Here is a 15,527-nt window from a genome sequence, read left to right as displayed (position 1 = left end):
GGCACGATCACCATAAGGTTTTTAAACTTGTTTGTGGTGGAAACATCAACACGTTGATGGAGCACATGAAAACATACATTTTGAGCTCCTGAACACAAGTTTTAACTTTTGGTCAGAAAGAGGGGTTCGGCCAAAATGAACAATTTCTGTTCTTGCATACCCATGAGCCAATGTTGGGGAACTCATTGGTGTGGATGTTGTTCCAAGTCTCACACAGTGTCTGCACAGCTGTAGGCAAGTTTTGCATAACACTGGGTCCTGTGAAATTATATCAGAAATGAAACTTAAATTAAAACAGTGTAAAGAACTGGGTGAGAGCACATGGTCTGGACCAAGCAAATACAGTATATACAGTCATTCCATCACCAAAGTAGAAATCAGCACTGGCTCTTAGTTTATTTGCATTTTTTTTATTTTTTTTTTTATTAACTTATTTCCTGGGTGATCTACGTACCGAGCACATTGGCTTTGCAGCGAGTGGAACCAATGGAGAGTACGGCTGCATAACCCTGTAGCTTGGCATCGCTCAGCTTGTTCTCCCCTTCCTCTGGGAGACTCATCAGTAGGTAAGACCTAGTACCAGATGAGCCAACAAAATTTTAGTTTTGGTTATTACTCAAGCAGCTTACATTTGGAAAAATTACCCCCTCCCCCCAAGGCCAGCAGGTTATTATTCTACTTTAACCAGGGCTTTGATCAGAAATAAAAAGTGGTAACCCACAGTAGGAAACTAAAAGAGCTTTTTGTCCCCAAATAATTTGATATCCACATGTAATCTTGCACCTTAAGTAGTTAAAAATGATACATGGCCCAGATCTATTTTTCATCTGATAAGCTGTGAAGAGAGGGTGAAGAATTAGAAAGTAGAATCTCATTGAATTACCTCTAACTTGTGGGAAGCAAATATTTCTAAGCATTTGGGTACAATCATAACTGCTAGCAAAATTAAGATTTAAGTTTATGCTTATTTTAATAAAAGACAGAGATAGGTGCTTGGAGATATTTGCTATCTAAGCAATCTATTTTTCCTATAATCAGTGGTAACCAGAGGATGCAGAAACTCTCGTCTAACCTTGTGAAGGCAGTGTAAACATCGATGAGTTGGAGCGTAGCAGGCAGCAGGTTCTTGGTGATCTCAGAGGATTTTTGGGAATCCGCCTCGATGGCGACTTTGGACAGGTGTTCGTCGAGCGACACCTGCACTTTTGAAATGACGGCATCCAAAGTATAGATTGCTTGTAAAGAGGGCACCTGGTGAAGTGGCAAGATGCTGCTTGGGTCCACACTGGAAAAAGCTGAAATCTGCAACAGACATGAGTTGTGGTTTTAGACCTCAGTTTGTAAAAAGATGGAGAAGCAGCATGTAACTGGTGATGTTATAACTGTTACTTGTTTGGCGATGTAGTCTTCTGCTAGCTCCACATCATATTTCACAGTGCTGCACTTGGCGGCTGTCATCTCAACCAGAGACGCTGCTTGGTCTGCTTTCAACCCCTGCTTCACCAAGTGCTCCTGCCAGGGATGACACAGAAAGAGTCAAACATCAAAATTACATTTGGGGAAAATGAGAAATTCCACACAATACAAAGGAGCATCACAGAGAGCAGATTTAAAGTGGTAGAGACATCGTTAACTTTGAAAGCTTTCATCAGTTACCAACTTTGTCGGTTATTTTGGATATGCAACTTGAACTTATCCGTTCCATCAACGTTTTGGAAACATCAACTTACTGAATGTCAAATCTTGATTTCAAATTAGTTAAACTGACCTTGAAACATTTGCTCAACCATCACATCATTTTATCTATTAAGATCAATTAGGCATTCATATTATCTTGCTGTTAATCATGCTCGCGAGTGATTGACTGTTAAAGTGAAGGTGGACAGACCTTGATCCAGTTCACATAGGTCGGGACACGGAAACGTGAAGACCAACGCAGTGTGTGTAGGATGTCACTCTCACTGGGGTCGCTGCAACCAGTCTTCAGCTGCTCAACATAGGCTTTGGAGGGTGGCAGAACACCCAAGATTCTCCACAGCACCAGAAAGTAGTACTGGAGGGAGCAGGCCTCCTGTGATATATAATAAACAAATCATTTAGGGGATATAGGTTTCAGCTGTCATTGTCACTAGAATGATCAAGCATTTTGTTCTAGTGTTGTTACATTCTTAAAGTCCAGTTTCACAGCTTATGCTGGAAACAAACATTCTAAAATAACATTCTTTGGTAGCAGGCTGAAGCCCATCTCATATGGGTTTTACTGCAGGTTTGAAAAGCAAACTTTCACACCCCTCACCCTCTCCAGCCACCATACACAATCACCTGCACTTCCTGCCAGCCACTCCCCCCTCCCCACCGAACCCCCACCCGCACTCAGGATCTGCGTTAAGGATGTGCACCAGCTCTTCCAGAGAAAGAAGACCAGGAAGGCACTAGGCCTGGATGGTGTGTCACCCTCCTGTCTTAAAAGTCTGTGCTGACCAGCAGGCCCCCATTTTCACACTGATCTTCAACAGATCACTGGAGCTGTGTGAAGTCCCCTCCTGCTTCAAGAGTGCCACTATCATCCCGGTCCCCAAGAAACCCCGTATCACAAAATTAATTGACTACATGCCCATTGCCCTAATGTCTGTGGTCATGAAATCCTTCGAGAGACTAGTATTGGCCCACCTGAAGGAAATCACAGGCCGGTCGAGCAGGTGAAACCCTGCTCGACCCCCTGCAGTTTGCCTACCAAGCAAACAGGTCAGTGGATGATGCAGTCAACATGGGATTGCACTATATCTTCTAACACCTTGACTCCCAAGAGACATATGCAAGGGTCCTGTTTGTGATCTTCAGCTCAGCATTCAACACCATCCCAGATATCCCCTACTCCAAACTCACCCAGCTCACTGTACCAGCCCCCATCTGCCAATGGATTAAAAGTTACCTGATAGACAGGAGGCAGCTGGTGAGGCTGGGGAAAATCACATCCAGCGCCCAGACAATCAGCAATTACGCCCCCCAGGGATGTGTGCTCTCCCTTCTACTCTTCTCCCTCTACACAAATGACTGCACCTCAGGTGACCCATCTGTTAAACTTGTGAAGTTTGCGGACGACACAACCATCATTGGTCTTATCCGGGATGGTGACGAGTCTGCTTAAAGACGGGAGGTTGATCAACTGACCCTCTGGTGCGGCCATAACCTGGAGCTGAACAAGCTCAAACAGTAGAGATGACAGTGGACTTCAGGAGGAGTCCCCCAACACTGCTCCCCCTTACCATACTCAACAGCACAGTGTCTACGGTGAAAACCTACAGATTTCTGGGTTCCACTATCTCCCAGGACCAAAGGTGGGCATCCAACAATCATCAAAAAGGCCCAGCTGAGGATGCACTTTCTCCGCCAGTTCAAGAAATTCAACCTGCCCCAGGAACTGCTGATTCAGTCCTACACTGCAAAAATCCACTCTGTCCTCTGCACATCCATCACTGTCTGGTTTGGTTCAGCCACCAAACAGGACAGGGACAGACTACAACGGACTTAAGTTTGCAGAGAAAATAACTGGTGCCAACCTGCCCTCCATTCAGGACTTATACAACTCCAGACTCAGGAAATGAGCAGGCAATATCACTGCAGACCCATCACACCCTGGTCACAATCTGTTCTAACTCGTCTCCTCTGGTAGGCGCTACCGAGCACTGTACTCCAAAATAACCAGATATAAAAACGGTTTCTTTCCACTGGCTGTCATTCAAATGAACACTTAACACTGTCAAATAAATCCAACCATTTTGTTGGTCTGTTAGGTTAGGTCAGTCTGTTAGGTTAGGTGACCACACCTCCTCCACCCTGACCCTCAGCACAGGTGCCCCTCAAGCTGTGTTCTGAGCCCCTTCCTTTTTTCCCCCTTTACTCACGACTGCCTGCCAACTCACCTTTCAAATGTAATAGTTAAATTTGCAGATGACACCACACTCATTGGCCGTATCACCAACAATGACGATACGGCCTACAGGCATGAGTGTCAGCACCTCACATCACGGTGCACTACCAACAACCTTGTTCTCAATGTGCAAAAGACGAAGGAGCTGGCTGTGGACTTCAGGAGGTCTAGAAGCTGCAGCCACTCTCCCATACACATCAATGGGGTGGAAGTGGAGTGTGTCTCCAGCTTTAAATTCCTTGGAGTCCACATCAGCGAGGAACTTTGCTGGACATCAAACACCCAGGCCCTTGTAAAAAAGGCCCAACAATGCCTGCATTTCCTGGGGAGGCTGAGGAGCGCCCGTCTATCCCCCAAAATTCTCACAACTTCTACCACTGCACCACAGAGAGCATCCTTACAAGCTGCATCTCAGTGTGGTACGGCAACTGTACATCAGTAGACCAGAAAGCTCTGCAGCGGGTCGTCAAGGCGGCCCAGCATATCACCATATGCTGGGCCGCCTTGACGACCCAACAAAGGGCTGCGGCGAAGCCGCAGCCCTTATTTCATTCTTAACATGTGCCTGCACATTGTCTTTATTGACATAAATTGAATTGAACTGAATTGAACATACTGTACTGCACATTGTACGTACACTGGTATGCTCTGTCATGTCCATCTGCCTCAGGCATATATGTAAGTAACCTGCTAAAATCTATTCCAGCATCTCTGATACATTCTCTGCACTATTACACTTTATCACCTCTTATTTTGCCTGTATAAGTCAATCCTTGTGTCTATATCTGAAGATTCTTGTGTTGTTATTCTATGTTAATTACACTAAGAGCGCCACGAAACCAGGAGTCAAATTCCATGTATGTGCAAACCCTACGTGGCCAATAAACATGATTCTGATATGATTGTCAGGATTAACAGTAGTGAAATTCACATTAATGAACCTCTGAGCAACCAAGCATCAAAGACGCATTTATGTCTAAAAAAAAATGCACATCAGTTTTCAACTATAGTGATATCATGCAAATTCAAACTTTACAGAATCTTTGACACACAAATGTCTGCTCTAGAATGAGAATTTATTTCATTTGAATACTATTTCATTTCTTTGTTTATTTGTGAGATTCCTTTCTTTAACAGTTCCCTACAGAGTGCTTTATGAAATAATGCCTCTCTAAATTGATTTTTCCTAAAGAAAACAACATGAGACAATTCTATTCATGCTCTCACCATAGGTGTAATTGGTTTGCTCTCTTGTCTCCTCGCTGGGTCAAACTGAGACCCTGCAGCCAGCAGTGAGATTAGCCAAGAATAGAGTTCATCATACTTGACTGCTCCACTGAAGAGCTTTGAAAAAACCTGGAAGTAAAAATTAAGTTATCTTCAAGGGTAGCATCAAAATGCACAAAGCCTGCCACCACCAAACATGCAAAGCCTATCAAACCAAACATGAAGGATGTGATGGAAAAAACGGATGTGTTTCTGTACATGGATTGCAACACTCATTGGTTATTTCAAACGTACTGAGGGGAAAAAAAAGATCATGGAAAATCTACCATCAAAATACATGCCAAATCAAATACACTACCCAATGTCAGACAATGTTGTTTCACACATTACTCCAATGTTAAATTCGCTCTGAATTTCAACCTTAAACTTGGTTTGAGACAAAGTTGATACAACCTCTTACAACAAAAAGATCTCACCTTGCAGTCAAGTCTACTGATATCATCTTCAGATGCCTCAGGGGACAAGATGCAGTAGAATTTGGGTTGCGTGGTGGAATCTGAGAGGGAAATAAATATGAAATTAATAGGCTATTCAAAAAAGTTGCTACTGTTCAAATGTTGCATATTACATATGACATACTACCTTGCATATTGCACATTGTGTAATATTGAAAACGTACAAGTTGCTATTTATTTATGGAACTGATGATTGAGCATACTGCTGGTGGAGTGTATATATATATATATATATATATATATGCAGAATATATGTGTATTTGCTCCACAAATATCTAGGTGTGTGGCTCATGTTTTTTGAAGTGAGGTTAAACATAAATAGCAAGAGATGCTATGAAAAACCTAAAAACATCTAAAATGCAAACGCACTAAAAATCTTAAAAAGCATACTAGCATTGAGCCTGTTTGACCATAGGCCATATTTGAAAAAATATGACATTTTCCAGAAGAGAACTGTACAGGTGGTAAGCATTTAGAGTAGTAGATACAGTCACATGGTACTTTACAGAGGAGGGAATCGAAACTAGCCACCAGTCCAATGCTAGTTAATTTTATCTGCAGCTGCCAACTTTTTCTACTTCAGCAGAGACTTTGGCAAATAACCAAGCATTATTCAGAGGCTCTTTTCTATAAAAATCAATTTGGTTTGTTAAATGGTGTCAAATGCTGATAAATTTCAGAATCCTTTAGCTACTGTGGCTGCAAAAACAACAACTTTGTTTCCTTTCTATATCCTACCTGCTGAGCAGTGCTTGGCCCAGTTTTCTTCAACCTCTTTGAAGCCATAGTAGAGTGGGAGGCTGCCACGTTTCCCTCCTTCCTGAGCAGAACTTGGCCCAGAGGATGGTGGGGTGAGGAGGTTATACTGAACCTGCAAATCAAAGTCTGCATTACCTCTACTGCTAGATTCCCACTCATTATAGTATAAAGAAAAACAGGCAGCGGCATCTTTCCAATTGTTACAAGGAGCACCAATCAGGGCTTTGCAACTGTCTCTTCTTCAACTGACAATGAATTTGGAAACTGTTTTGACTCCTCTGAGCAATGGAGAGCAGTTTTGATTCCGTATACAAAAAAAAAATGCTGGATTATACATATTGGCAAAACAAAGGGTGAAAAGGTGTTTTTTGAGGGGGAAACCGTAAAACAGATTGATTTTTGTCACTAGTGACTATGGAAGGCAATATATTTTTCACTTCTTTCCCTGAACCGAAATCCAACATTCAGAAGTCTCTTCTGTGGATTAAGCTTTATGGAAGACCACGTGCAACTTAACTGTTAATAATTCCATCATTAGCCCTGTCTTGATGGAATCACATGGACTCACTTTCATGACAAAACATTTTGGTGACTTCTATGGGAGTACCACAATATCATCGTTTGTCAATTGTTTTATACCTATAGCGATGTAAAAAGGCAATGTCAGTGAGAAAAGAGAATTTGGGTTGCCCTATGGTCCATCAATGGAAGACTGATTTTACAGAACCAAAGGATTTACCTGCTTTTAAAACCAGGCAGACTTTATTATAGAATTTGGCTGTGATTTCTAGAACTGTTTGTGGTGGGTGAAATCTTATATGGACCCACAAATGAGTACAAAATATAAATCAATGTAAATCAGTATCACTTCCACTATCACACAAAACAAAAGCCTAATATGCAAAAAATTTCCATCAAATAAAGGAAATAAAAAATCGAATTTAATAACAGGACAATACAGGCATCAAGAAAGCTTTTCATAGGTAAATAAGCATTCAACCTGTTCAAAGAGATAGAGGGGAGCCTTGGAATAGTGGTGAAGTAGGTAGTCAAAGACCAAAAGCAGGCGGGCCAGGTTGAGGGGCATCGCCGTCAACTGGGAGTCTCGGTTCAGTGCTACTTCAGTGATTGCCTGAGTGACCAGGGTGAGAACGGACCGCCGGCCACGCTCTGACAGGTTGTGGAATAGGAGCAGAAGGAGCTGGAGGTGCTCCACATTGAGGTCCTCCTCACCATGAACAGAGCCCTGGATGGTGTGCTGTTTCAGTGTCCCCAAAAACCTACAAGAACACAACAAGGGGCAGGTGGAATCAAGAATAAAAGAAAAGATTTACAAAATAAATGTTAATAAAAAGCTAAAACAAACTGCGTTCAAATTGACTTTAAGATGCTTCTAATATTCAAAACACAAAGAAAGTGATTTGTGGAGTATGTACAAATGGTGTAAAAATGGCGGTACCCAACATGACCAGGCAATGGTTTCAGTACTGTACCTTTCCCAGACCTTCATACACTCGGGCACATCAGGTTCGCCTTGCACAGTGGCTTTGTGCTGCCAAATGAGGAGCAACCTGGAGAGCACTGAGAGTGATTGAGGGTGTATGTAGAGAGGCCAGGGGCCCTCTGAGAATGGGGCAACACCCAGTTGCTGAAGAAGGGTGCTCTGGCAATGACAGGAGAAACACATATTTAAGCCTGTAATGTAGAATATACTTTTAGTCAAAAAAGCTCTTAGAAGAACTTACTGCTGTGCACTGAGGACTATTGTAGTTTCACTTTCATGAACCCATTATTTGGTGTACTAGCTATGCAACAATTGCTAAAGCTTTTGAGCTAATTCTAAGCTTTCGTGTACTGTACTGTCAAAGCACCATTTGCTGTCATATTAACATGATCTGTAGCCAACTACAACACTTGGCAAACTGCTACCAATTTTCCTGTCTCTAAAAGTTAATTGATTCAATTGCTTGTGGTTCAGAATTGTCTAAGAAGTTATTCAAGTAACAGGCAGCAGTTTGTAAAGATAGGCAAACATAAATCATCATGCAGGATATTACTTGTGGTGTACCCCAGGGATCGGTTTTAGGTCTAAAACTTTTCATTCTATACTTAAATGATATATGCAAGATATCAAAAATATTGAAATTTGTTCTATTTGCGGATGATGCGACTATGTTTTGTTCTGGTGAGAATTTACAGCAGCTTTTGGAGTTGACAACACTACAAACAGAAAAAGTAAAACAGTGGTTTGAGAAAAACAAATTATCCTTAAATCTGGACAAAACAAAACTTATGTTGTTTGGAAATTATAAAATAAACAAAGTAAAAGTAGTGATTGACAATGTTCAACTAGAAAGAGTATATGAAAATAAATTCCTAGGTGTAATACTCGCTCACAAAATCTGCTGGAAACCTCACATAACATATGTGCAAGCAAAGCTGGCAGGGAGTATTGCAGTTATGGGGAAAGCAAGACATTCTAGATCATAAATCATTGTACACTCTGTATTGTTCATTTATTTTACCTTATCTGATCTACTGTGTGGAGGTATGGGGTAACACTTACAAAACCAACCTACAACCATTATGTATACTACAAAAAAGAGCCATAAGTATAGTTAATAATGTAGGATATCGTGAACAAACCAACAAGCTATTTTTAAAGTCAAGTGCCTTGAAGTTCAGGGATTTAGCAAAATTTAACACAGCACAAATAATATTCAAAGGAAGAAACAATCAACTACAGAGTTATATACAAAAATATTCTCAGATAGAGAAGGGGAATATAATTTGAGAGGGAAATCAAACTTCAAGAAATTATATGTTTGAACAACTTTGAAGAGCATGGGCATTTCAATATGTGGGGTAAAATTGTGGAACAGTCTGAGCATGGAACTCAAACAAAGTACAAATATTACCCAGTTCAAGAAGAAGTACAAAGGACTGATCAAGAGATAAAGGGATGACGAAGAGTTGTGTTAACTGTCTAGGGTTTATTTATCTCTAAACAGTTCTTATTACATTTTTTCTTTTCCATTTTTCTTTCTATGACACCGAGTGCATATTTGGTTTGTACATAGCACTGAGATCCGTCTATTCTTGGTACATGACATTAGGATGTGCTTTTCTTTTTTCACTCGTGTTTAGCTGTGGTTTTCCTTCTCTTTTTCTTATATTATACAGTGGGAATTGAGTTTGAAATGTATGGTAGCTGAATTAACTTAAGAGTAGGTGAGAAGGGGTAGGAAAAAATTAAGTGTATGTACTTCCTCCTACTCCTTTTCGAACATGTGACAAATAATCTGATGCATACGGAGATTTGTACGGAGATTTGCTCGAGTTTGATGTGTGGATTTGTTGATCACTTCAGATTATTGACAATGGCTTATCTGTATGTTAGGTCCTGTTTATTTACATATTCAAAATAAATTATGATTCATTCATTCATCAGCCTATTTGCCAACAGATCATCAATTCCTTTTAAGGCTTCCAAAAGGCAAAGTAACAGTTAATGACAAACACCTGCTACTCTTACCTGCAGTGCTGGGGATGGGAGATCTGATGTCACCAGGGTGTGGTTGAAGTGATACAGAGCTAAAGAAAACACCTCATCTGAAGAGCCTAAAAGAGAGTTAAGCCAAGACCCTCTTAGTCATGTTTAAAGATAGTAGATGCTACTGTGCATTTAACTCTGAAGGTAGGCCACAGTAAGCATGCACTCAAAATTAGCCACAAGCTACTTACCATTATTTATTTTCTTGTTTACTGTTGTATGTATACACTGATGAGCCAAAACATTATGACCACACACAGATAACCCAAATACCGTTGATCATCTCCAAACAAGGGCAAATGTCATGGTCTGGGTAGATTAGATGCTAAGCAGACAATCAGTTCTCGTACTGAACGTGCTGGTTGCAGGAGAAATGGGCAGGAGTATAGACCTGAATGACTTTGACAAGGGCCAAATTATTATGGTCAGACAACTGGGTCAGAGTGGCAAGGCTTGTGGGGTGCTCCTGGTCAGCAGTGGTGAGTACCTACCGACAGTGGTACGAGGAGGGACAAATCACAAACTGGCGACAAGGTGTTGGGTGCCCAAGGCCCATCAACGCTGAGGGCAAGAAGGCTATCCCTGCCTGCGCCAAACTGACAGAAGGTCTACTGTGGCATAAGACACAGAACATTTTAATGATGGTTATGGGAGGAATGTGTCACAACACAGTGCATCACAGCTTGCTACATATGGGGCTGTGTTGCCGAAGAATGGTCATAGTGCCCATGATGACCCCTGTCAACTGTCGAAAGCGCCTACAATGGGCACACGTCAGAATTGGACCTTGAAGGAGTGGAAGAAGATCGCCTGGTCCGATGAGTTCCATTTTCTTTTAGATCAACGTGGATGGCCGTGTGCGTGTGCAACATTTACCTGGGAAGTGATGACACCAGGATGCACTCTGGGAAGACGACAAGCCAGTGGAGGGAGTGTGACACTCTGGGCGATGTTCTGCTAGGATACCCTGGGTCCGGCCATTCATGTGGACATAAGTTTGACACATGCCACCTACTTAAACATCGTTGCAGACCAGGCACACCCCTTCATGGCAATGGTATTCCCTGATGGCAGTGGCCTCTTTCAGCAAGATAATGCACCCTGCCACACAGGCAAACGTTGTTTGGGAATGGTTTAAGGAACATAATGAAGTTTTCAAGTGGTTGCCCTGACCTCCAAATTCCCCAGATCTCAATCCCATTGAGCATCTGTGGGATGCCCAGGACCGACAAATCTGATCCATGGTGGCTCCACCTCACAACTTACAGGACTTGAAGGATCTGCTGCTAATGTCTTGGTGTCAGATACCACAGGACACCTTCAGGGGTCTTGTAGAGTCCATGTCTCGGTGGGTCGGCACTTTTTTGGCAGCACACAGAGGACTGTTTTGGCACATCAGTGTAGGTCTAGCTTGCCATGATATGAATTCTTCTCTTGTTTATGCCAATGACCAACAGTGCTAACAATGCATTGATGACAACACAACAGAGTAGGGAAATTCTTTGATTTAAAATCAAGTAAATGACCACAAAACCCATGTTCATAAGTCATCTTAGATGTTTTAGTTCACTGTGTCTAAAAGAAAATCTCTGAAGAATGCGTTGTGCTATTAATATCAACTAGCTTTGTCTGTGTGCTCTATTCAAAAAGGAACCACTTATCCAGGTCAAAAAGAAGCCAAATAAATAAGTTGCTTTGCTACGCTTCCAAGATTTTGCAAAGCGAACCAGAGAAAATAGAAAACTGTTAGAGTGCCGATATGCTCTTTCCTGTGGCTTACCTTTGACGTCTTTGTCCACGTCTTTGATGATGCTGGCCAGTGTGGCCATGTGCTGTTCAGTGAGAGACACACTCAGATAGTTGCGGATGAAGTTGTTTCTACACTTAAGCATGGAGGTGGTGATAAAGTTCAGGATGCTGGAGGCCAGACTTAGGAACTAGTAAGAGTAAAAAAAAATAATTTTTTTTTAAATTAGTTGAAAGGTTGTTATGATTTTGCATCATAAACATTCATGTAAAGTAACATCCCACCAACCTCCAACTTCCTGTCATGACAATAGCTGACCCTTTGCTGTTTGAGGGAAATGTTGCTAATATGTGTTTAACACAGTGAATTATTAATATTGAATGTTTAATATGGTCAATTCTGACATGCTAATGATCAACCACTATGTCAACCATTCAGTTTTGTCTCCCTGCTCTCAGTACCAATGCTTGAGTACAGCTGTTTGATTCACAATATTTTCTTAATGACAAAAAAAAATTCTCACCAGCTCTGGGTCCTTGCGGCCGGCTAATATGTTTCCATTCTCACTTGGATTCTGCTTGCTGGGGCTCTTCAGCCTGGGGGAGGTCTCCAGGGGTGGGGGTGGTGGAGGGGGTGGAGGGGCCACCTTGTCTTTTGTGGGAGAGATTGTCTCTTCAAACCAAAGGCCCAAAATAGGCTCACTGTCATCGTCTGGAAAGACACACAAATCATTTTACATGCATTCCTATGGAGAACAGGCAACACAGCCAACATGCCAAGAACCACATGAGAACTCTGCAAAGTGGCAGTGGTGACATCAAAACAGCAACGTATGAAAAGCTTCAAACTACTGTGTGACACCTACAACACTGGGCAGCTGGTAGATGACAGCCAAAGACTGCCATCACCATAACTAGCAAACCTGGACATCAGTTCTACCGGTGAATATCCACTTAAAGAGAAACATAGGAAATTTAAAAATTACTTATTTTACCACACAGTACAAAACGCATTAGAGGAGGCCAAAACTTCCTTTGCATAAAGGTTAACTAGATAGCCCTGATATTTTGCAATGTAATTTTTCAAATGTTCTACCTTCAACATAGCTTGCTAAGTCACAGTGACAGGGGGCCTCTTGAAGTCTTTCTCTGCCTTGCTTTTAAAAAGCTTATCTGTGATTTTAACATATACTCTTAGCCAATATTTCTCAAATTAAGCTCCGAAGTGGACACTAAACTGTAGTGTTTATCAGTGGTAAAATCCAAAGATAAAATCGTTTTTCTTTCTAATGGAAGTTTAACAAAAAAAAAAAAAAAAAAGCTTAGCTGGTAATAAATAACTTCGTTTTGGGGACATGTTAGCTCATGAACTTGCTGCAGAGAAGAATATTCACTACCATCCCTGTTCTTTTTAGGGGAACTAAAAGATGGGATCACAGCCTGGGTTTAAAAAAAATGGAATGAGGCTGTAAATGCTGAATACCATATAAAACTGTTTGGGTTCGGGAAAGTTGCTGTGGAAAAACTACAATATTTGTTATTCACGTTTACCATGAAAATATTAACAGACACACCTTTAATCAGTACTCTACCTTAAAGCACACTTAACAAATTTTGGCACGGTAGCAGCACTTGTATGCTATGAGAGGTACTTGTTCAAGGCTTTCCGCATATATCATGAGGCTGCAGCAACATCCAGTAACAAAGTTTTGATGCAAAATTTTCTATTTTGAGTCTACCAAATGTTATTAACCAATTCAAAATGACTGAAGACACATCCTTCCTACTGTGAGCGCCCTCTTTGTATGCATCAATGCCAAGATTGCATTCATAAATCTACTCGAAGATCATCAAATAAGCCACAACTGTCACATTTTGCCATAACCTCATCTTCAGCCATTTTCAGCCAAAGATAAATCGTCGATAAGCCTGTAGCATCTAGTGCACAATCTGAGCACTCCCAGAGCACAACGTGCACTATTTCTGAAATGGAAATGCGCCGAATGCTCTGAATTCCCAAAGGATAAGAGAGGTCTCAGAGTGTGCTCTGGTGCCCTCGGAGTGACTCTACAAACACATCCCACCTGGTGCCCCAGGCCACTTGAGGCTATAGCACCAAAACTACTGGGCCAGTGGGTGGAATTAGTAGTGTATAAACTCAACACTACTTAATTGTTCACTTAAAAATTGCAAAGTGTAGCTTTAAATAGGTGTAAATGTAATCTTAACTATTGTTTCTCATGGACATTTGTATTACGTACATTAGCACCAGCAGAAACACCGAATTGGAGACACTTTTCATTCTGACATTGACAAGACAAAAAATTGTATTGATTGGTAAGGCTAAAACGAAGAGGTCCTTAAACACTGAGTTCTTAAAAGTGGTCTGCTGATTTTTCTATTGCTCAGCAGTCCATCTATATAGTCAACTATACAATCGGTTTACGCACAAATTTATCAACATGGGAAGTGGCACTGTTATCTTAGCAGCTGTTAATGAGTGAAATCTGTTCATCAGTAACATATGATGAAATGACAATCACCACAACTGGATCTCAGTAGTGTGGCACTGTGAGTTAGATATAATCTTACTTAATCAAATACAAAAACATGTAGTTAATTCACATTTGGGAAAAGAATATCACTTTAAGATGATATTCACATCTGCATGCATCATTAGAAAATTGTAGCTTGTCAAGTGAAGGCAAGCCATTGCATAGTGTATTTAAGCCTACAGTTTTTAAGCATGACTCCACCAGATTATATAGAAGGATAATTCCAGTGTTTTTGACATGTGTCCTATTCCTGCCTTGACAGGAGTAAATCTATTGGTCTGTTACGGGGCTACATTCTGTTCCTAAAACAAGCCTGGAAAAATATAGCTATTTCAGTGAGGACGAGATTTAAAATTTCAGTATCAATGTTTTCCAGAAGAAGAAAAAAATCCCCCTCTTATGCCTTCATATAGCTTAAAAAACAAGGAAGAAAGGACTGGTCAGGGGGAAAAAATGGCACAACAAAAATATTTTACAGGGTGATATAAACAGTTTCAAAAGCACTGGAAGCCTATGGCAATGAAAAACTAGAATAAAAAAATGACCAAAGATATGACAGAAGGGACTAATAAGGGGGTCTAAGGTTTCAATTCCAGTCAACACAAGAGTATCACCAAATCAACACCACTGGTATTATCCTGTTAACTAGTGATTCTCAAACCAGCCCTCAGGGGCAACCAGTATTGCTGTTTTCTATTTTGCCAGGTCATTCATTATATTCACCTGTTGAAACCTGCCAGGTCTAAAAACTCCCTAAATCAATGGCTGGAATTCCTGATACAATGGAAGAATATATTTAACAACCTAAAAAAGAAAGAGGAAAAAAAAAGAAAGAAAACAAAAACCAGCAGTACTGTTGCCTTCAAGGACTGAAATGAGAGCCACTGATTTACACTACTCACAGCCAGAGATGAACCTCTTCAACAAAACCTTGTAATTTTGGCCTATATCAATGCCAGTACCAATAAGCACCTTTCAGAGTTCAGGTTGTTTATTTTGTTGAAGTTGTTTCATCCGTGGCTTTGGTCATATTCTATGCTAACAAGCCACAGCTCAGAGCCTAAGTTGTGAGACACAGAATTTACAAAATAAGCCTACGACAGTGATGTGGACACCAAGCCTTTGACCTGAGGACAGAAAACTGCTGACCTGAGACACAAGCTGCATTTGTCTTCTCCTGTCTTCTCTCTGCTGAAATAGCAAACACTGTCAACTAGACTGTTGTTGTGAAAAGGATGGAC

The 15,527-nt window shown here is 41.1% G+C and overlaps 1 protein-coding gene across 6 annotated transcripts in view; it reads right to left on the bottom strand.

Moving 5' to 3' along the window:
- ubr4 (ubiquitin protein ligase E3 component n-recognin 4) overlaps positions 1 to 15,527 on the bottom strand; it is a 151,003-nt gene that overhangs the window by 103,882 nt on the left and 31,594 nt on the right. For 4 of the 6 annotated variants that reach the window (XM_056275365.1, XM_056275367.1, XM_056275368.1 and 1 more), the window contains exons 15-28: positions 15,436 to 15,477; positions 12,256 to 12,443; positions 11,766 to 11,922; positions 9,968 to 10,053; positions 7,926 to 8,095; positions 7,433 to 7,712; positions 6,412 to 6,544; positions 5,635 to 5,714; positions 5,159 to 5,287; positions 1,889 to 2,071; positions 1,390 to 1,512; positions 1,073 to 1,302; positions 455 to 573; positions 161 to 258 (exon numbers count right to left, since the gene is read on the bottom strand). In XM_056275365.1, coding sequence (XP_056131340.1) covers positions 161 to 258; positions 455 to 573; positions 1,073 to 1,302; positions 1,390 to 1,512; positions 1,889 to 2,071; positions 5,159 to 5,287; positions 5,635 to 5,714; positions 6,412 to 6,544; positions 7,433 to 7,712; positions 7,926 to 8,095; positions 9,968 to 10,053; positions 11,766 to 11,922; positions 12,256 to 12,443; positions 15,436 to 15,477 — 2,018 coding nt within the window. The remainder of the gene's footprint in view (positions 1 to 160; positions 259 to 454; positions 574 to 1,072; positions 1,303 to 1,389; positions 1,513 to 1,888; positions 2,072 to 5,158; positions 5,288 to 5,634; positions 5,715 to 6,411; positions 6,545 to 7,432; positions 7,713 to 7,925; positions 8,096 to 9,967; positions 10,054 to 11,765; positions 11,923 to 12,255; positions 12,444 to 15,435; positions 15,478 to 15,527) is intronic. The other 2 variants (XM_056275366.1, XM_056275370.1) reach the window with 1 other exon arrangement.

The sequence above is a fragment of the Lampris incognitus genome, chromosome 2 (genome assembly GCF_029633865.1).
Source record: "Lampris incognitus isolate fLamInc1 chromosome 2, fLamInc1.hap2, whole genome shotgun sequence".
Taxonomy (NCBI): domain Eukaryota; kingdom Metazoa; phylum Chordata; class Actinopteri; order Lampriformes; family Lampridae; genus Lampris; species Lampris incognitus.
This window is presented reverse-complemented; position numbering and strand designations above follow the sequence as displayed.